The 22,392-nt window shown below is 42.2% G+C and overlaps 1 protein-coding gene across 1 annotated transcript in view; it reads right to left on the bottom strand.

Moving 5' to 3' along the window:
- Positions 1 to 22,392, bottom strand: part of phka1b (phosphorylase kinase, alpha 1b (muscle)) — a 27,536-nt gene extending 5,144 nt beyond the window's left edge. The window contains exons 1-28 of the mRNA XM_014196010.2: positions 22,152 to 22,392; positions 20,755 to 20,913; positions 20,348 to 20,395; positions 19,893 to 20,061; positions 14,734 to 14,816; positions 14,524 to 14,604; positions 14,129 to 14,227; positions 13,845 to 13,991; positions 13,376 to 13,429; positions 13,108 to 13,230; positions 12,889 to 12,984; positions 12,686 to 12,793; positions 9,348 to 9,426; positions 8,906 to 9,040; positions 8,596 to 8,705; positions 8,359 to 8,503; positions 8,171 to 8,249; positions 5,523 to 5,593; positions 4,823 to 4,987; positions 4,593 to 4,669; positions 4,345 to 4,490; positions 4,077 to 4,230; positions 3,585 to 3,664; positions 3,366 to 3,444; positions 3,094 to 3,223; positions 2,749 to 2,850; positions 2,475 to 2,578; positions 2,271 to 2,315 (exon numbers count right to left, since the gene is read on the bottom strand). Coding sequence (XP_014051485.1) covers positions 2,271 to 2,315; positions 2,475 to 2,578; positions 2,749 to 2,850; positions 3,094 to 3,223; positions 3,366 to 3,444; positions 3,585 to 3,664; positions 4,077 to 4,230; positions 4,345 to 4,490; positions 4,593 to 4,669; positions 4,823 to 4,987; positions 5,523 to 5,593; positions 8,171 to 8,249; positions 8,359 to 8,503; positions 8,596 to 8,705; positions 8,906 to 9,040; positions 9,348 to 9,426; positions 12,686 to 12,793; positions 12,889 to 12,984; positions 13,108 to 13,230; positions 13,376 to 13,429; positions 13,845 to 13,991; positions 14,129 to 14,227; positions 14,524 to 14,604; positions 14,734 to 14,816; positions 19,893 to 20,061; positions 20,348 to 20,395; positions 20,755 to 20,913; positions 22,152 to 22,229 — 2,946 coding nt within the window. The 5' untranslated portion in view covers positions 22,230 to 22,392. The remainder of the gene's footprint in view (positions 1 to 2,270; positions 2,316 to 2,474; positions 2,579 to 2,748; positions 2,851 to 3,093; positions 3,224 to 3,365; positions 3,445 to 3,584; positions 3,665 to 4,076; positions 4,231 to 4,344; positions 4,491 to 4,592; positions 4,670 to 4,822; positions 4,988 to 5,522; positions 5,594 to 8,170; positions 8,250 to 8,358; positions 8,504 to 8,595; positions 8,706 to 8,905; positions 9,041 to 9,347; positions 9,427 to 12,685; positions 12,794 to 12,888; positions 12,985 to 13,107; positions 13,231 to 13,375; positions 13,430 to 13,844; positions 13,992 to 14,128; positions 14,228 to 14,523; positions 14,605 to 14,733; positions 14,817 to 19,892; positions 20,062 to 20,347; positions 20,396 to 20,754; positions 20,914 to 22,151) is intronic.

The following is a 22,392-nucleotide window of genomic DNA, read 5'->3' as shown; positions in this document are numbered from 1 at the left end:
AAGATGTGGGTCTGAGCAAGTGTGATGTCATCAATGTGTGTAAATGTTAAGTTGTCTTTTGTTTTTGCTTATGTAAAAAATTCTAACCTGTGGTTTGAATCAAAGAGGGAAGTCCATAAGAGCAGATGAAGGATATCAAGGATCTGGAAAGATTCTGTATGGAGGACTGGTCTAAGATCCCTCCCAACGTGTTCTCTAATCTCATAAAACATTTTAGAAAAAGGCTCAGTGCCATTATCCTCACAAGGGGAGGGTGCTGGAGTATTGAAAACAAAATCTCTTTCCTTGAGCAATTGTATTAGTATAAAATAATATATACTGCTCAAAAAAATAAAGGGAACACTTAAACAACACATCCTAGATCTGAATGAAAGAAATAATCTTATTAAATTCTTTTTTCTTTACATAGTTGAATGTGCTGACAACAAAATCACACAAAAATAATCAATGGAAATCCAATTTATTAACCCATGGAGGTCTGGATTTGGAGTCACACTCAAAATTAAAGTGGAAAACCACACTACAGGCTGATCCAACTTTGATGTAATGTCCTTAAAACAAGTCAAAATGAGGCTCAGTAGTGTGTGTGGCCTCCACGTGCCTGTATGACCTCCCTACAACGCCTGGGCATGCTCCTGATGAGGTGGCGGATGGTCTCCTGAGGGATCTCCTCCCAGATCTGGACTAAAGCATCCGCCAACTCCTGGACAGTCTGTGGTGCAACGTGGCGTTGGTGGATGGAGCGAGACATGATGTCCCAGATGTGCTCAATTGGATTCAGGTCTGGGGCCGGTCCATAGCATCAATGCCTTCCTCTTGCAGGAACTGCTGACACACTCCAGCCACATGAGGTCTAGCATTGTCTTGCATTAGGAGGAGCCCAGGGCCAACCGCACCAGCATATGGTCTCACAAGGGGTCTGAGGATCTCATCTCGGTACCTAATGGTAGTCAGGCTACCTCTGGCGAGCACATGGAGGGCTGTGCGGCCCCCCAAAGAAATGCCACCCCACACCATGACTGACCCACCGCCAAACCGGTCATGCTGGAGGATGTTGCAGGCAGCAGAACGTTCTCCACGGCGTCTCCAGACTCTGTCACATCTGTCACGTGCTCAGTGTGAACCTGCTTTCATCTGTGAAGAGCACAGGGCGCCAGTGGCGAATTTGCCAATCTTGGTGTTCTCTGGCAAATGCCAAACGTCCTGCACGGTGTTGGGCTGTAAGCACAACCCCCACCTGTGGACGTCGGGCCATCATACCACCCTCATGGAGTCTGTTTCTGACCGTTTGAGCAGACACATGCACATTTGTGGCCTGCTGGAGGTCATTTTGCAGGGCTCTGGCAGTGCTTCTCCTGCTCCTCCTTGCACAAAGGCGGAGGTAGCGGTCCTGCTGCTGGGTTGTTGCCCTCCTACGGCCTCCTCCACGTCTCCTGATGTACTGGCCTGTCTCCTGGTAGCGCCTCCATGCTCTGGACACTATGCTGACAGACACAGCAAACCTTCTTGCCACAGCTCGCATTGATGTGCCATCCTGGATGAGTTGCACTACCTGAGCCACTTGTGTGGGTTGTAGACTCCGTCTCATGCTACCACTAGAGTGAAAGCACCGCCAGCATTCAAACGTGACCAAAACATCAGCCAGGAAGCATAGGAACTGAGAAGTGGTCTGTGGTCCCCACCTGCAGAACCACTCCTTTATTGGGGGTGTCTTGCTAATTGCCTATAATTTCCACCTGTTGTCTATTCCATTTGCACAACAGCATGTGCTATTTATTGTCAATCAGTGTTGCTTCCTAAGTGGACAGTTTGATTTCACAGAAGTGTGATTGACTTGGAGTTACATTGTGTTGTTTAAGTGTTCCCTTTATTTTTTTGAGCAGTGTATATTATTTTTTACATACAATATAGCTCAGTATTTGTATTATATAATTTACACTGTCTTTTTTTGCACATCTTTATCAAGGTTGGCAATAATTTTGGACCTCGCATCTACTGTCATACCCCATTCAAAGGCACTTAAATATTTTGTCTTGCCCAGTCACCCTCTGAATGGCACACATACACAAACCATGTCTCACAGCATCTACACTGATTGAAGTGGATTGAACAGGTGACATCAATAAGGGATCATAGCTTTCACCTGGATTCACCAGGTCAGTCTGTCACGGAACGAGCAGGTGTTCCTAATGTTTTGTACACTCCGTGTATATGCATACTTGTGCATGCTCAATCTCTACTTTCTGTACTCACTGACCCAAGCCACTCACCCCTGATTCAATGTTCTCGATGTCAAGGGAATGCACTGATAAGGACTGCAAAACACAAGTAAAAAGGCAAATCAGTGTGCACATTCATATATCTTTAATGGTATATCTGTATTGATTACATAGATCACCATACAGTTGGAGGCTGTTGGATCTGTCATGTTTACTGTTTCTGTATGCAGTCATAACACAGTATAGTGTCCTTACCAGCTTCCTCACTTTACTCTGATGTTTGCTCCCGCCCACACTCTTAGAGTTAGGTGAAATATCCTGGATGGCAATGGAGTCTGTACCTGTTGCACCCGAACGCACTGCAAATATATAGTAGGAACAAAATATCCACTTAAAATAAAGAACACCACAGCCAAAACGGCTTGACAAAATACAATTAAGATGAAACAGAGAAAACGTCCTGCTCAAAACCAGCACGCTCTCCAGTAAGCTACTAATATCAACGATGATCGAAGCCCTTGTCACTCACCACTCTTCATCAGCCCAAACTCTTTCCCACTGAGAATGTGGTGCAGGAGGTTCTTTAGCTCTGAAGGGCTCATGTTCATCAGGCACTCGGTGGCCTCCTCGCCTGGAACACGCACAGAGAATACACACTTATTTACACATGTTCCCTCCTCTGACCTTACATCTCAAAGAGACACGTCGCATATAAAACGATAGAAATGGTTGCTTTAAAATGTGCCCGACTGTCTGCAAACGTCTAACGTGGTGATGCCGTCATATACTGTGTAACATAACGGAAGGAACCGTCATTAAGATCAACCTGAAGGTTGTAACATCTGACCCTAGCCTTAGTGCTATGTCAGCGCACCAGAGCAGTTGAGAGACTGGGCCAGCTCAGTAGCCATGACCTGGATGATCAGTCCGATCCTGAGACGGAACATCTCACTAAAGAGTTTTGGCTGGGTGCGGATACACATGGCCAGGAACACCATAATCTCCTGCAGGGGGAAACACAAACACCAGTTTAGAGCACGCCGAGGCACAAATCAATACTTAACATACCGCTGGGACTAGTAGTAACTGTTACATTCAGAATTATAACTTGTATATCTGAGCAACGAGCGTTCATATCGTCCTTACCTGAGTCAGAATGGCGATGGTCAGATTATTTTCACTGGCCACATCAATTAGCTTTGCCAGCTTGTCAGGGGGCATGGGGCTGTGCGAATACAATGACAACATCACTCACAAAGCAGAGTTTGTTTCTGTCTTGTCTCCATTTTGTCTCTTTCTAAAATAAATGCTGAATACTGTCATGAGGGTGCCAGGTGTGTGAAGGGTTGAGGACGGTGAGCTCACGCTGAAATGGTCTTCTCCCTTGGCTCAGGCGGGAGACCCACTGTCAGGTGCTTCTGGTGGGCCAGCAGATCTGAACAGGCCTGTCAACAAAGCAAAAAACACCTAAAGTTCAGAGGTAAAAAAAACATTGGAATGGTATGTCTGATCACCTGAGACGTGGCACTACCTTCCTGTCATTTAAGAACTTGGATTTGATCAACCATATATGTTGGCTAACCTAAATAACAGTGCATGAATCAACATGAGTAAGAAGGATAAACCGTTATGAATGGATTTGAAATGTGTCCCACTGTGGTTATGCAGCTAATTTCCGACACCAAGTTCAAGTGTAACCAGTCCTATTAATGGTGTGGTGTGACCAGTCCTATTAATGGTGTGGTGTGACCAGTCCTATTAATGGTGTGGTGTAACCAGTCCTATTAATGGTGTGGTGTAACCAGTCCTATTAATGGTGTGGTGTGACAGTGAGATGGGCAGTGAGTGGATAGATACCTCATCCAGCTCCTCCACTTTCTTCCGGAGCATGCCAGAGATCATGCGGACGAGGCCCCAGTGTTTCAGGTTCCCAGCCTTGTCATACAGACTGCTCAGCAGCCGTCTAACAGTGGAGCCTTTACCGTGCAGCTTAGTGTCCCAGTCCATACCCCTGACACACACACACACACACACAAACACAAATCAGCCCATCTCTACAAAATCTACCAGCAAAACCAACCACTCATTGGGTATAGGGAATTTATGGTTTAGAATGGATCCTTACTTGTCTTTGAAGAAGATGTAGAGGATGTCGGCCTGGTCCTGAAGGTTATGGGTCTGCTTCAGCACCTGCACCAGGGCCTGGTAGTCTATAGCTCCAGTCGTGTCCCTGGGCAGATTCATCTGGACTGGAGGTGTGGCATTGGAGCCCTGGGAGACAGAAACATGGTGTACAGCTCAGTGTTGTGTGGATACAACATCATACTGGTTAATAATCTGCAGAGTTGACATTCACAAGGTACAATGCCCTACCCTGCCATCTACATCCACTAGGTGAAGGCTTGGCTGACGGGAGCGAAACAGTTTGGTAGGGAGGTACATGTGCACGTCTGTGGAGGGAGAGGTCAGGGGAACATTGTCATGATACCCAGATGGTGACTGTGTGTGTGTGGTTTATCTGAAATACATTTCAAGAAAAAAAAAAAATAAATAGTCCTCCACAAAAGCGACAGATAGCATAGAGTAGAAGGCACGCAGCTCACTGTGGATGTCGAGCTCCCGTGCTTTGTGCACCAGTGAGACCATCTCACGGGTCTTTCTGGCCAACGCCCGGAAGCGGTTCAGACCGCCTTTATGGGAGCTGATCTTTTCGCTGTGTTTCGGTATGGACAGCAACTGGTCCAGATACTGAGCCAGGTCATCCACCTCTGAAAAGAGTGGGACATGCGCACACACACACGCACGTAAAAGATCTTTCAAGGAATCTATAAGCATGCTTACAAAATGAGCGACACGTGCAGCCAGCCAGTACACTGTCAGTTAGCTGACTTATTATCAGTCAGCTAAGAAGACTCCAGTAATACAGAACAAATGTAAAATGTAAGAAAAAGGTCACAGACAACCAGGAATTCAGTTTCCTTAACGAGATGGTAGGGAGATCTTAAGATGGTTAGTTGTGTGGGAATTGACAACGGGGTAAGGAAGTAACACAATCAAAACAGGCGTTGTTGTTGTATTGAAAATGGTTTACGGCAATGTGAAAATAGGTAAACCTATTTTTTTGCTAACATTTTTTTGCTAGAGATTAACTTTAGGATCTTGCGATGTTTTGCCTGAGGCTTTACCCACTCTAGCCCATCTCCCCACCATCATTACACTATCAGGCCATGCACAGCTCCAACAGCATTGTAACCACACAGACACTGTTGTCATGGTGACCACTGTAGTCACCACCCTGCTCACCATCGTCCATGAAGGACAGTTGAGAGCAACAGGAAGTATTCATGAACTTGGACAGTTTCCCTGTCTGAACCCTGCATGAGGAGGGGAAGATCAACCAATGTCATTAGGTGTGCTTGCTGAAAGCAAGAACAACTTTGAAAATCAGACACTTACTCTTATTATTTGCTTTCCACGGCCACGTGTAGTGCCAAAACTGTAAAAGCTACCAACACCAAAACAAAATTAAAGTGTGCAGGCTGACTGTCTTCAGTGTGCTTGAAAACAACTTTTTGATACTACTTATAGTTTTCACACCGACAACCATATTTGCATAACTCCCAATGGATTTCAATGGTCATTGGTTCGAATCGTAAAAATTCCGGTCGTAACTAGTCTTTAACCGTTTAAGCTACAAACGCCATTCAAACTTTAAAACTGGAATAGGTTGCTTGTATACAGATTTCTATGTATACTTCAACTATGACCGTTTGAAATGAGCATAAAAGCTCCATAGGCTTCAACGGAAAATATTTTGATTCGCCACTGTTCTTGAACTGTTTATGGTAAAAACACTAAACCAATTCTAAAATATGCAGACTGACACAACTTACATTGCTTGTCAAAAGTGTGTTGATATTACAGTTGAAATCGGAAGTTTACATACACCTTAGCCAAATACATTTAAACTTCTATTTCTTTCATCACATTCCCAGTGGTTCAGAAGTTTACATACACTCAATTAGTATTTGGTAGTATTGCCTTTAAATTGTTTAACTTGGGTCAAACGTTTCGGGTAGCCTTCCACAAGCTTCCCACAATAAGTTGGGTGAATTTTGGCCCATTCCTCCTGACAGAGCTGGTGTAACGGAGTCAGGTTTGTAGGCCTCCTTGCTCGCACACGCTTTTTCAGTTCTGCCCACAAATGCTCTATAGGATTGAGGTCAGGGCTTTGTGATGGCCACTCCAATACCTTGACTTTGTTGTCCTTAAGCCATTTTGCCACAACTTTGGAAGTATGCTTGGGGTCATTGTCCATTTGGAAGACCCATTTGCGACCAAGCTTTAACTTCCTGACTGATGTCTTGAGATGTTGCTTCAATATATCCACATAATTTTGCTTCCTCATGATGCCATCTATTTTGTGAAGTGCACCAGTCCCTCCTGCAGCAAAGCACCCCCAACACATGATGCTGCCACCCACGTGCTTCCCAGTTGGGATGGTGTTCTTCGGCTTGCAAGCGTCCCCCTTTTTCCTCCAAACATAACAATGGTCATTATGGCCAAAAAGTTATATTTTTGTTTCATCAGACCAGAGGACATTTCTCCAAAAAGTACAATCTTTGTCCCCATGGGCAGTTGCAAACCGTAGTCTGGCTTTTTTATGTCAGTTTTGGAGCAGTGGCTTCTTCCTTGCTGACGGCTGCATGGTCCCATGGAGTTTATACTTGCATACTATTGTTTGTACAGATGAACGTGGTACCTTCAGGCGTTTGGAAATTGCTTCCAAGGATGAACCAGACTTGTGGAGGTCTACAATTTTTTTTCTGAGGTCTTGACTGATTTCTTTTGACTTTCCCATGATGTCAAGCAAAGAGGCAGTGAGTTTGAAGGTATGCCTTGAAATACATCCACAGGTACACATCCAATTGACTCAAATTATGTCAATTAACATATCAGAAGCTTATAAAGCCATGACATCATATTCTGGAATTTTCCACGCTGTTTAAAGGCACAGTCAACTTAGTGTATGCAAACTTCTGACCCACTGGAATTGTGATACAGTGAAATAATCTGTATGTAACCAATTGTTGGAAAAATGACTTGTGTCATGCACAAAGTAGATGTCCTAACCGACTTGCCAAAACTATAGTTTGTTAACAAGAAATTTGTGGAGTAGTTGAAAAACGAGTTTTAATGACTCCAACCTAAGTGTATGCAAACTTCCGATTTCAACTGTATGTATACTTTTTGAACTATAACCATTTTACATTTGCATAAAAGCTCCATAGACTTAAATGGTAAATGTGGACGCCACGCCAATGTTAAAATGTGCTGAATGAATCACAATTGATTGCTTGTCAAAATAATTTTTATACTGATTATACTTTTTCAACGACAACCATTTTATATTAGCATAAACTCTCTATTGGCTACAATAGGCTGGATTTGGATTCGCCCCATTTATGCCGCAAACTCCAAACCAACATATTGACCCAATTTATATTGCTTTTTGCTTTAATTCACACTTTATAACCTATTAAGCTTGTTGCATCGCCATTTATTTCAATGGCGGGAATAAAGGCTTCAACATTCTAAACTGAAATCGTCTCCACAGAACTATCAGAATGTTCAAACTAAAACATTTTTCAGAGCTTAAGTACTCACTCTAGCCGACTATACTGGCTCACTATAATAACTCCACACCTACCAACCACCCCAAAATAATGCACTTTAACATACACATAGCCTATGGAAACCCTATTACTACTACTACCACCACTACCACTATTTCACAAGCATAAATGCCTCAAGACAAGCAAGCGCACACATTTTCCTTTAGGAAATGTCCTTTTCTGATTTTGACACTGACGTTGATCATTCTAATAGGCCAGTCTGTGGAACTCAAGCCCATGATCTAATTAGCCATTCTTCTATCAGGAACACCTCACCTTGCTCCTCCGTAGTAACCATCTTGCAGTTTTCTCAGAACGGCTAGTACTGCAGGGTCCAGCTCTTTGTGGTCATCAGCTGCAACAGAGTTCCAGAGAGTGGATTGTCAGGAGTAAGTTACGTACGGTATACTATTTCATTAGGCTGCCGAGTCACGATGGGGCGGTGGTCAGGTCAAGTGACTTACTGAGCATATTGGACGAGATAGGGAAGGAGACCGTGGGACAGCCGGTAATTCTCCAGCGGGACGCCAGGTAGGAAAGGTCATTACGCAGCATCTCCAATATCATGTGGTTGTCCAATGCCAAGTAGAATTCCTGATGATCAATGAACTGGACATAACAAGAGCGACAGGGACATGTCAGTGTTGAGTTTAATCAACAGTTGGTAGCGAACAACATATCCTGACAGGGCTTCATCTCACCTGAGGGGTGAAGGAGAAGACGGTGTCACGGATGATGTAGAATTTTGATGTCCCCAGAGTGCCAATGCGTCTGTATGGTCTCCCAGTGAGGCCTAGTCTCTGGTTGCGACCTGCATGGCCAACACGATGAAGAATTATTGGGACAATCATGGCACACATTATATTTCTACACCTGGCTTACACGTCACGTAAACGGGCTCTTAAAGCCAAGGGGTCAAATGAACATCATAAACAACAAAAGCTATTAGCACAAGCATTAGCCTGTATCTTTATCCTTTTAATTCATCTGTAGGTGTAGTGTTCAGTTCACCTAGCCTTGCATAGATGTGACTCAACACCCTGGAGGGTTGGACTCTGATAGGATGGATGTCCTCCAAGGTCTCAGCATCTATCCCTTGTTTCATCAACAGATGTTTGATGTGGTCCGTCTCCGCTAAGATGGACACTGAAAGCAAAATCAGGCAATAAAGAACACTTCAATTTTGTCTAGTTTGAAGAGCCTCAAGAGCTAAAGGAGTCTCTAGTGTATGATATGTCATTTAAAACAATTAACACCAAGAGAATGTATTATTTTAACCACTGTAGCAGATTTATGAGACTCAATTAGGCACAATCTCTTCCAAATGCCATCTTTTGTACTGCAATTTATTACAGTCACCTACTGTACACATTATGACTACAAATATGTGTATTCTCCTGCTGAGGTCAATATATCTTCTCTTCTTCCAGACTGCCTGGTGTGATCATCTTACCTTGAACCACAACATCAGGTTTGGATACAGTGGACAACCGTCTGTTCAGAGGATCAATCTCTCCTGGGGCTAAAAAACCCTAAAAAAGGACAAGGAAATCAATTGAGTATTTATAGTCAGTTTCAGTTGTATACATTTATCAGAAATAACCAAACTCTCTCCCTTCTGGCTATTGGGATAAAATCCATAGTCCTATTTCAAAATGTATATAGCAAGGTAAGCGAGCCTGAATAAAATTAACAAACTTGCAAAAAGTGAAAGACGTAGTATGACTATCCGTACCAAACTTTAACGTGTATTTCCAGGTACTAGCATTACACCCCATCCTATCCGTACCAAACTTTAACGTGTATTTCCAGGTACTAGCATTACACCCCATCCTATCCGTACCAAACTTTAACGTGTATTTCCAGGTACTAGCATTACACCCCATCCTATCCGTACCAAACTTTAACATGTATTTCCAGGTACTAGCATTACACCCCATCCTATCCATACCAAACTTTAACGTGTATTCCCAGGCACTAGCATTTCGCCCCAATCAAAATGGCATGCTCATACTCCAATATTTCACAATAAGGCCTGGTTGGCGCCCCCCTTGGGTTCGTGCCTTGGGGAAGATTTTCGTGGGCTATACTCAGCCTTGTCTCAGGGTAGTAAGTTGGTGGTTGAAGATATCTCTCTAGTGGTGTGGGGGCTGTGCTTTGGCAAAGCGGGTGGGGTTATATCCTGCCTGGTTGGCCCTGTCCGGGGGTATAGTCGGACGGGGTCACAGTGTCTCCCGACCCCTCGTGTCTCAGCCTCCAGTAATTATGCTGCAATAGTTTATGTGTCGGGGGGTTAGGGTCAGTCTGTTATATCTGGAGTATTTCTCCTGTCTTATCCGGTGTCCTGTGTGAATTTAAGTAGGCTCCCTCTAATTCTCTCTCTTTCTCTCGGAGGACCTGAGCCCTAGGACCATGCCTCAGGACTACCTGGCATGATGAATCCTTGCAGTCCCCAGTCCACCTGGTCGTGCTGCTGTTCAAGTTTCAACTGTTCTGCCTGCGACTATGGAACCCTGACCTGTTCACTGGACGTACTGCCTTGTCCCAGACTTGCTGATTTCGACTCTCTCGCTCTCTACCGCACCTGCTGTCTCTAACTCTGAATGATCGGCTATGAAAAGCCAACTGACATTTACTCCTGAGGTGCTGACCTGTTGCACCCTCTACAACCACTGTGATTATTATGATTTGACCCTGCTGGTCATCTATGAACGTTTGAACATCTTGGCCATGTACTGTTAAAGTCTCCACCCGGCACAGCCAGAAGAGGACTGGCCACCTCTCAGAGCCTGCTTCCTCTCTAGGTTTCTTCCTAGGTTCCTGCCTTTCTAGGGAGTTTTTCCTAGCCACCGTGCTTCTACATCTGCATTGCTTGCTGTTTGGGGTTTTAGGCTGGGTTTCTGTATAGCACTTTGCGACATCGGCTGATGTAAAAAGGGCTTTATAAATACATTTGATTGATTGATTGATTTGCACCCCACAGTGGTCCAAATGTGGAATCTGTACCTTTGCCGATATCATGGACAGTAATGGCTTGAGAGAATTCCAAGATTTGAAAGACACATACACATTACCAGGCAAATTCTTTTTCCTATATTTACAACTTAGATCAGCTATGCTGGCCTATGGAGTCCCTTGGGAAACCCAACTACCGAACAATCCAATGATGGGATTTATAAATAAATGATCAAAAAAATACATTAACATTTGTTCACAGACTGTATTTAACAGCAAGGAAACATTTTACGATGAGATTGGCCCCAACTCCCAACTGTTCACTCCCCCATATGACGTGGGAGTGACCTGCAGTTAAATGCCTCTGGGGAAAAGTCACACAATTAATTTCAAAGTGCATGAATATAAATATTCAATGCTTGCATCTATTATGTTACTTAACGATGATAGCTCCTTGAATCTCTCAGTCAATCAGAGACGATTACTGCTGGTAGGCAGCACAGCTGTGAAAAACGTTGGCTCTTCGATGGTAATCACCTCACCCTCTCCCAATTCCCCAGTGGATACAGTTACAATTAGAAGCTCTAACATCAGAATTATTAACAGAGAGAATGAATGGTGCTAGTCAAAGAACAACTGAGGCCTGGACAAATATACTTGACTCTGTAAATAATAATCTCAGCTAAATCCCAACCCATACAAAGAAACAATCCATTAATGCCAACACATGCATACAAACAATATACTGTATATACACTGAGTGTACAAAACATTAAGAACACCTGCTCTTTCCATCACATAGACTGACCAGGTGAATCCAGGTAAAAGCTATGATCCCTTATTGATGCCACTTGTTAAATCCACTTAAAATCAGTGTAGATGAAAGGGAGGAGACAGGTTAAAGGATTTTTAAGCCTTGAGACAATTGAGACGTGGATTGTGTATGTGTGCCATTCATCCTCTGACTGACGAGCAACCCTAGTTGATAGGGGGGTGGGAAAGGGTGGGAAACATGGTTTCCGGGAGTGGGAGGTGGGGGGGGGGTTGGATGGAGACATATTGGCTGGGTGGGGTTCGGGGAATGGGACACAGAATTTAGTATTTATTATTAAAATCTGTATATATTTCTTAAAAACATGTATTATTTTTTTTGGGGCAGCCTACGGGTACAGGTTTTATAAACTTCGAATTTGAAATGGACCATTAAGCCCTCCAACACAAAAATAACAAAACAAATAAAACTTTGGTCGCAAAGAAAGTAAATAACCGCTGAGAGTCACAAGGGCATTACGTACCATATAACGCAACAATAATATGTTGATATCCACTGGATATCATAAGGTGTATGCACCAACTTGTAAGTCGCTCTGGATAAGAGCGTCTGCTAAATGACGTAAATGTAAAATGTAAATGTAATGATCATAGTAGTTAATTGCATTTAGATTTCAATGCGCTCTACATTTTGTTTGGGTACTGTAAACACCTCATCCATCAAGGAGAAACAATGCTACATTTTCAACAATAATGAACATTCTTGACTAACCCTGTGTAGTGGAATTAAAAGGAAAGCAGGGTCACACTTTATTTGGATAGTCCAGATTTTCCATCTATAGATGCTCTACAGATGGACATACTGTCAACAAACTTGATAAGCAACTGCTTGCTAAGGTTACAGTTAAGTTTAAGCTTAGAATAAGGGTTAAGGTTAGGGTTCGGGTTAGAGCTAGCGTTAGTAGATAGTTAGTTGAAATGTTACTGATAGTCTGTAGAGCATCTACAGACGAACTATCCCAATAAAGTGTTACCGAAAGCAGTGAATAGATTAACTTAACTTACATCAGCCATCAGGTTTCCCAGTATGTACAGAGACTGTCCCCACATCAGAGGTAACTTGCCCATGGGAACTCTCTCTACAGAATGGGGATTCACATACTCCTCGTCTACCTGCATAAAACACACACAGTGCTAATTTTACCTGCTGTATATTCTAAGTGGACTCAGTTATTATGATAATGAATTTAGATGAGTGTGGCCCTCACCTTGTCTGCAGGGACACTATAGAGCTCGGGCACCAGGCTAAGGCCGTCCTTCTGTTTGATCGTAATAGCCTCCAGGGCATCTCTGTATTCTTGCACCTGGTGATACAGGACAAACTCTTGATCACAATAGAACCCACACACACAAGATCAAATGAATGCGGTCTCAGAATGGAGCCATTACCCGCTGGCCATTGTATGTCCACATCCCCCCTGACTGACCTGCTCAGGGCTGTTGATGAAGATCCCATCCAGAATGAGGTAAGTCCAGAAAAGTGGCCACTCACATTCAATATTCTCAAAGAGCTTCAGCTCAGACGACTCATAATATATGCGACTGGGGTCCTGGAGGATACACGAGCATGTACACAATATATCAAAATTACACAAAGGAATCCGTTCATCAGTTGAGGGTGGGAGAAGGCTGTGGGGGTAGATATCTTGGCCAGTCAAAAAGAGGCAAAACATAAATATGAAATATAATTTTCACCTCTTTGGGGGTTTTGTGTCCATCTCTGAGGAACCTGCAGCATCCATATCTCCCCTAAGAGGAAAGATAGAGAGACAGCTAGGGACACATCGACCATTTTTATTTACCTTTATTTAAGTCAGTTAAGAACAAATTCTTATTTTCAATGACAGCCTAGGAACAGTGGGTCAACTGCCTTGTTCAGGGGCAGAACGACAGATTTGTACCTTGTCAGCTCTGGGACCATATGGGCTGTGCTTTCATGCTACAGTCATCATTACAGTGTTCTGCTCTAACAGACAGAGAACGTCACTGCACTGACCGGCCCTGTCATCACCTTCCTATTCCAATACGCCACACGTTTCATATACAGTACTCTCCCCGGCAGTTAATAGCCGACTATTAAAAGGCTAATATATAACACAAAATGTTCAATAGATAAACTCCAAACAAGGACAGCATTGAATGTAACGGTAGAGGACAACCTCACCTGCAACTTGGAAATGATTTCCTCCTTGGTCATATTAACGATGTCAATGTCTTCCACAGCGAACGCTGGGTACGAGATAATGGACAGAACCCCAGCATCCACCTCTTTGGATGTGGAAGCTCTTGGCAACATGGAACTAAGGATCGACTGACCATATAAAATGGGAGAGAGAAAGGGGGGAGGGAGAGAGTAATATCTTCTTCAAAGACTTGTGAAAGTGAGTGAAAACATGTCGCTGGGAGCTTGGGCTCCTGTCCTCTCTCTATGGTCATCACAAGGCTTACCGTGCAGCGCTGAATATCATCAGCTAGGGCATGGACTACAGATTCATGACCCCCCTTGGCGCCAAACAGATTGAGGCCATCCAGGGCCTCAAGTGCAGCCTACAGACACGCATAGGAAAATAGATGGCTGTTGTCAATATGACAATCCCTTTGTTAGTGTGCACACATTACTATGATACTGAAACAATACCCATTGGTATCACCCACAGTAAAAGGTCACATTTATTATAAGTTGCTTGTTGATGAAACGATGGAAGGTCAAACATAATTGGCTGAGTGTTATTGGCGTCCGTGATTAGTGCCTACTCAGTGCCATCAACCGCGTTCCATAAGTATAATTTCAAGTAGTCAACAGATATCGACACACAGTACACGTTGCGTAAAAGACAACTTACTTTTGCCATGCCGATTGAGCTGACGTTGATCTCCGGGATCCCCTGGTTTGTCTTGTCCCCCCGTTCCCACATTCCAAAATCCTGGGAAAAAATCAAGATAAATCAAACTGAGTAACAACTGGTTCATACCTCTAGATCAAAGACACGTGACTACCGTAGCACTCAGCAAATACACTGAACGTCAACCTCATGTCAAACAAAATTACATACTGCCACTTTATACGCAGCCTCGATGTAGAACATAAGATTCTGGATGATGTCCACCTCATCCCGAGTGTAGACGATGTGAAGGCCTGCCAATGACAGCAGACAGGATTCAAAAACAACTTTTTCATGTTTTATCTTCAGTTCACATAATATCATTTCAAAAATATGCATTAAGGTCTCTGTAATAGAATGTACTTGTCGAAAACAAATGTAGAGATTAATAAATGCATTTCTATAGATTCCAAAATCATTTCATCGGTTACGTCCATATGTCGCGTGCTTATCCCGGACTGCATCTACTGAGGTTGCAGCAATGCTGGAGGAGAGGAGAGGGCACACCATAGGAGCAGTTGACATATAAGAGGGGGGGATATTCAAGAGGGCTATTTGAAACCACCCCCCTTCAAATAATTTTCTATCCAATTAATCCAGGTGCATAAATGTTATAATTTTTCTTCCATTTTGACATGACAGAGTATTTTGTGTAGATCATTGACCAAAAATTCCAATTAAAACACAACAAAATGTGGAAAAAGTCAAGGACTGCCCCTTATTTAAATTGTATTTGTGACTGTTTATGTCTATGTACTGTATATTGTATTCCAGGTTCCTGCTGAACTTACAGTGCCTTCCGAAGGTTTTCACAACCCCTTTCCCACATTTTGTTGTGTTACAAAGTGGGAATAAAATGTATTTATTTGTCATTTTTGGTCAACCATCTACACAAAATCCTCTGTAATGTCAAAGTGGGAGAAAAACTCTAACATTTATAAATAAAACACCAATATATCTTGATTAGATAAGTATTCATCCCCCTTATACTCCCCTACATGTTAGAAACACCTTACAGCTGTGAGTGTTTTGGGGGTAAGTCTCTAAGAGCTTTGCACACCTGGATTGTACAATATTTGACCATTATTCTTTTGAAAATTCTTTAAGCCCTGTCAATTTTACTCAGTGATATCTTGTGTTGGAACAGAATGCTTCGTATTCAGGACAAAAAGTTAATTTCTTTGCCAAACGTTTGTGCAGCGTTACTTAAGTGCCTTGTTGTAGACAGGACGCACGTTTTGGAATATTTGTATTCTATACAGGCTTCCTTCTTTTCACTCTGTAATTTATTGTGGAGTAACTAGAATGTTGTTGATCCTCAGTTCTCATATCACAACCATTAAACTCTGTAACTGTTTTAAAATCACCATTGGCCTTGTTGAAATCCCTAAGCAGTTTCCTTCCTCTCTGGCAACTGAGTGAGGAAGGACCAGTAGCATCATCTCTCAGAGCAGTCATCCCTCTATGCTGCCACCTACTGATATGTCATCTCAGTGCATCTCTCAGGAATTTTTTTATTTTTTATTTTTTAATTAGTGGGCTTTCAAAAGGAACCATATAAGGAGAAGTGGGAATTTTAAAAGTAGTCTTTTAACACTAGAAGCTCTGAAATTCCATAACTACTAGAACCACCATGACTTAATATTTCAAATTTTCAATAATACTTTGTAAAATGAATAGATTTTTAATAAGTTAATGTAGCTAATGTTAGCTAGCAACAATAAAACAAATGACATCTTGAGTGGCACCTTCTGAAACCCCTACTTCTCCTTATATGGTTATTTTCAAAACCCCCACTTTTCCTGAGAGATGACGTATCAGTGGGTGGCAGCGTAGGGCTCTGAGAGATGGTGTCGCAGCTGGACCCCTCTCGGAAGGACGCCTGTATCTTTCTAGTGACTAGGTGTATTGATACACCATCCAAAGCCTAATGAATAACTTCATCATGCTCAAAGGGACATTCAGCATCTGCTTTTTTAAAATATTTTTCACACACAACCACCAATCGTTGCCTTTCTTTGCAAGGCACTGAAAAACATCCCTGATCTTTGTGGTTGAAGCTGTGCTTGAAATTCACTACTCAATTCAGGAACCTTACAGATAATTGTATGTGTGTGGTAGAGATGGGGTGGTCATAAAAATGTCAACCACTATTATTGTACACAGAATGAGTCCATGGAAGTTATTATGTGATTTGTTAAAGGGATACTTTGGGATTTTCCCAGAGAGATGAACTCGTGGATACCATTTTTATGTCTGTGTCCCCAGTATGAAGGAAGTTAAGAGGTAGTTTCGCGAGCTAATGCTAACTAGCATATCTGCTAACAGCAGTTTTTGGAGATTGAGAGCTTTCCAGTGTTATTTGTTTGGTCCAATCAAAAGAATGCATGACTTAACAGAATTGTAAGGCTTTCTCATTACAATGTTGCAATGGGGTAGAAAATAAATACCATGCCCAGGGCTGGGTTTCCCAAAACCATTGTAGCATTGCAACCTGGTCTCAGAGCAGGTTGAGCACTAAGATCATTTCGTTTCAATGGAATTAAGATGATCGTAGTGCTACAACGCTTTTAAGAAACCCAGCACAGGTCATTCTCCAGTCACCACTCTGTCCTCCAATTGTTCTCCAATCTGGCAGCAACCCGGTGGCACAAACTCCCGGTAGAAAAAGGGGCGACGTTTGGACCCACTTTACTTATTGTGTTGATTCAAACAAGACCAAATGCAACGTTTCTACAGGAGAAATGTTGAAAGGGAAAAATACTACCAACCTCAAGAGACATCTGAAAGCGCATCATTCCAACATATACGCTCAGGTAATAACAGATCGATAATACTACTTAGTTAGGTTGCAGCAACCTATCAGACCACTACTTATGACAGAACTTTGATTACAATAGCTATGGTATGGGGCAGGGCTCCGATCTGTGACCATTTTTTTTCGCATTTTGCTACCTTTCGACTTGGCTGTGAGTAAAATTTCTCATTGGTCGCATTAGTGCGAGCTGAACATTCATTACATGGTCACCTCGCTCAAAACGTCCTATTTTTTGGGCTGTTAAAACCATGATTTGGTCAAACAGTAAACTACATTATCATCATGAGTCCTGCAATGAAAGTGTCTGCCCTGCCCCTGGGCCTGTTTCGCTGGGGCCTGCTGCTGTGATGAGGGAGAGAAAAAAGACTTCTGATTCTAAAACATTTCAAAAGCAATTGGGAGAAATCCATCGCTTTTGAAGAAACTACTTTAATCATTTGTAATGATAATTGACTGTCACGCCCTGACCATAGAGAGCCCTCGTGGTTCTCTATGGTGTAATAGGTCAGAGTGTGACCAGGGGGGGTTTCTAGTTATTATAGTTCTATGTTGGTGTGTGAGTATGGTTCCCAGCTGAATATCGTTGCCTCTAATTGGGGATCATACTTAGTGTGTCCCTTTTCCCACCTGCGTTGTGGGATATTGTTTTGTGTGAGTGCCTTTGTGCGCTACGTTTTGCACGATCGTTATAGCTGTTGTTATTTTTGAAGTTTCACGTGAAATAGAAATGTAGAACTCTACTCATGCTGCGCTTTGGTCCAGTTATTTAAACGACGGTAGTGACATTGACAGTCTGGCTTACAGTCCTTACAAAAGCTCCACAGCACACTACAGCTTGAGGAGAGAATACTACAATGAGTGCAAGCTCATATTTATTGAAAGAGAAACAAATGTGAGCTAATTAGTTGTTGAGAGGAAAGGAACATGTTTGATTAATATTGAGCTTAATGGCAACTATTTTACAACTGGGATTTGTTATATGGCTTTTAGACAGGAAATGCGCAATTGCGCATCAGCCATTGCAAGTGCATATAGAGTAGCAGGCTACAACTGCATCGTTTGTTTTTAGGACATTACATTTACTGTTAGATTAATACATGACTACTAGCAGTGGGTAATATATTTAGTGTTAGAGATCTAGCTAATATGTTTTGAGTTACCCCCCCTCTCTCACTCCCTTTCTTTATGCGATATGTTATGCCGAAAAATATGCTGGTAGGACAAGGCAATGTATGTTTGTGCACATGAAAGTCAGTGATGCATGTTTACTATAGGTTAACGAGGCATTAAAAATGTAACGTGACTAAAACTAAAGGGCATTTCGTTGACTAAAATGGCCCACTGTTTTCGAAATGTTGACAATAACTACACTAAATCATTATTCAACTGACAAAAATGTGACTAAGACTAAACTAAATCTATAAAATGAACACTGGAATATTGACCAACAGAGCATTTTTGAATAGCCCTCTTCATGTACACCTAAACATTTTTTTTTTTTTTATGTTTTAATCTTCTGTGTTGTATATAAAGTAATATTGGGATGTAAACAAACCTAAACATATTTAACTCAATATCTGACATGGGACACTATCAAAAAACACCCTGTGTGACCCTGTTTTAGCCCATTGTGACGCAGGGGGTGAACACTATTTGTCAGCTGACACTATTTGGCATGACAGGAACCTGACACATTTTCAATATCTTTGGGAGCAAGTCAGGGGAGAATGACTGCCCCCTGTATTGAAGCCACAGAAGTTCAAGGCCGACCCGGTACTGCAGGCATTGTTAGCCGAAAACAGGATACACAATTATACTGAATGGAAAAAATGGCAGTCTTTGTGCAGTCAATTCTGTTTTTCCTGTGTTTTGTATCATAGTTTCTTCAGCTGTTGTATAAATAACACTTTAAAAGTGTGAAAATGTTATGTGATATGTAATAGTTGCTGGTTGAAATTCAATCTACACAGGACTTTCGCATCAGCAGGTTTTCCATGGGTGAAATTTTGGCTTGCCAGGTGACATCACCAGGTGGTATAAGTTAATACACCAATAACAAAGAGTTCGAAACCTCTCTGCCAATAACAGTTCATTTCCTGGTTACATATCCCTCCCATTAGGCCCCTCTATATTGGTGGATTGATCCACATTGTGGTTAATGCACTGCTTTGGTGCCCTACCCCTCCCCACTCAGACCAGTCCCAGCCAGTCTTGCAAAATTACTGCTTGAAATCGTTTTTGGGGCAAAAATTTGTTTTTTAAACTTTTTGACAATTTTAATGCGAAACTACGACAGCAAGGTATTTAATCGTTACTCAGAAACAATTTGATATCGAAATAAAAAATAAAAAAATTGCTGCACTGGGCCTTTAAATGCAGAAAATGCGTTTTCAAGTTTATACATTTTTCCCGGGGGGGGGGAAAGACCCCCAGACCCTGTGCTGAAATGTTTCCACGCCATTGCTAAAATCATGCCAACGCCACTGGGGCACACAGTGGAGTATGAGTTTACCTGATGCAGTCATCTGGGCCAGGAAGAGCAGGAATATGGAGGTGGCATCCACCTGCAGGTGACCCCACTCATCGTCTCCCACCACCGTGGCAGTTGTCTGGGAATCATACTTGGCGTGCAGGCAGTCAGCTTTGTTCTTGCTGTATTTAAACTTCTCCACTTTGTCAATCTGAGAAAAATGGAACAACCACAAATACCAGGACTTAAGACCAGTTCATTTGAGGTCCAACATTTTTTTTTTGCAGTTTGTAGAAGAGAAGCCACAGGTCATATTCTGTAATCTGTATACAGAATGTTGATCTATTGACATGTTTATTTCAAACAGTGACCTTTCCTTTGATTTTCTTTGCTCAATGAGAAATTAACCACCACCACAGCATGCAAGCTGAAGTGTGATTAAACTCTTTCCATGGCCCACATTACAACTGTGAATGGCACAATCCTTGCCTGCATACCTGCCTCATCATACACTGCAGCAGGCTCCTCATGAGTTTAACTACATTCTGTGGAGAGATAGAGAGAGAGATAGTCAGCACCCAGTCTCAACCATGACCTTCAACCTCCCCCATCTGCCAGCAGAATCAGAGTAACCTGAAACCCGTCCCCAGCGTAATGGCCTGCCCCCTGGCATTTCCATGTGGGAACACACACACACACACACACTCACTGACCTACCATGGGCAGGACCAATTTAGGTCTATTTACAGCTGCTAAAGCCCTATGCCCAGGATAGCCGTGAAGATAATTATAGTGGTTACTGTCAGCCAGGTATTAGAAAATATACACTTGTGTTACTCCTATTCAAACTTTTTAAAAACAATACTGGTTTGAGACAGACAGGTAACTGGAAGGGCCCTCCCACCTGTTCCAGCTCGTAGGCCTTCGCCTTGTCCTCATCTCGGTCAGCGTTCTTGCGGTAGGCCAGGCTGAGGGCCCACACAGACAGGATGCCGTAAACATTGTCCCGGACCCAGGCATGGTGGGTTTCCGGGTCCCCTGGGAGAAGCCCCGTCACCGGATCCTGGTCATAAGAGGAACATAGCATCACATTCAGTAACACTGGACATACACAGATACATGGTGATTACATACATACATACATACATACATACATACATACATACATACATACATACATACATACATACATACATACATACATACATACATACATACATACATACATACATACATACATACATACATACATACATACATACATACATGCATACATACACATACTAAACATGAATGTTTACACACAATATCACCCATGTGCAAGCATTCACATGCAATTATAATCATAATAATAATCAAACTAATAATAATCATTGACATTTTATTTCTCCCTATGATTTCAATTGATCTTAAATCAAAATCCACTATCATTTACACACAATCAGCCAGTCATAGTGAATGAATTGTAACCACCGTTTATGTTGACTGATGTGACAAATTATGAATTGTTCCAACAGGTAAGCAGTGCAGTTTAAAATACAAATTATATTTGTAAATTGTTATTTCAGTTGCTGTCTGGTAGCAAGTAATTAGGTCTAGCAGGGCCTCAGATTTCCATCATATGAATTCTGGAGAGGTTGTTTTTTTTAGATCAGTGTAGAACCTCAATAAAAAATAATTTTGGAGTTGAATGTCCTTTTAAAAAGTCCCCAGAACTGAGCCTCTCAGTCCTTCTACATACAAATTATCCCAGGGAATACCCCAGACCCACTAAGCAAGGGGACTGGAATTGGTCAAACTCGCAGTTTAATACACTTACAAAATCCTCTTTCCCTAAAAGCATGATGGTCATTACTTTTTTATATAAAAGGGGAGGTTAAATTAGCCCCAGACAATTGATCTGAGATTGACTTATAGACAGCTCTACTCAAATACTATTTTTTGGTATTATTTTTTTTCATTAGTCCATTGTTGATACAGTCCCAAAATGTTTTTCTTGTCAGCAGTCAAGTTTTCAAGATATTGGACTTTCTAGAAGCCAAGTGTCATCGATCACATCCTCATGAGGCTAATGTCTTGAAAACTTGACTGCTGACATGCAAACACATTTTGGGACTGTATCAACAGTTGACTAATGAAAAACAATACCAAAATATCGTTTTTTTAGAGGAGTTTCCCTTTAAGTGTCAGTCATGGGATTTTTGCTTTACATGAGCTGAACATGTGTAAATAAGTAGACTACTACACATACAGCATGTCAAGGGTAACCTATTGTCATAAATAGGCCCACAGTGCACTCACCTGGTGACGAAGTATTGTTTTTGTAACCATGCGCGCATAATTGTCGAGTTTCACCCCAGAGTTACTACGGCTCCTCATGATGTTGCTTGATGTTTTGCGTGAATTTCAGCCCTCAAACCTCGCTGACATTATCTCTAATACAGCTTGTTATGTAGTTGCACCATCGGATGAGAACATGAGAGGGAAGCAAATGTCAAAGTCTAGGAGGGTGCGTTCTGCTCACGGTATCTGTTACACTGCC

Source organism: Salmo salar, chromosome ssa04, assembly GCF_905237065.1.
Source record: "Salmo salar chromosome ssa04, Ssal_v3.1, whole genome shotgun sequence".
In the NCBI taxonomy this organism is placed as follows: domain Eukaryota; kingdom Metazoa; phylum Chordata; class Actinopteri; order Salmoniformes; family Salmonidae; genus Salmo; species Salmo salar.
The sequence above is the reverse complement of the archived record's forward strand: the minus strand, read 5'-3'. Positions and strand labels throughout refer to the sequence as shown.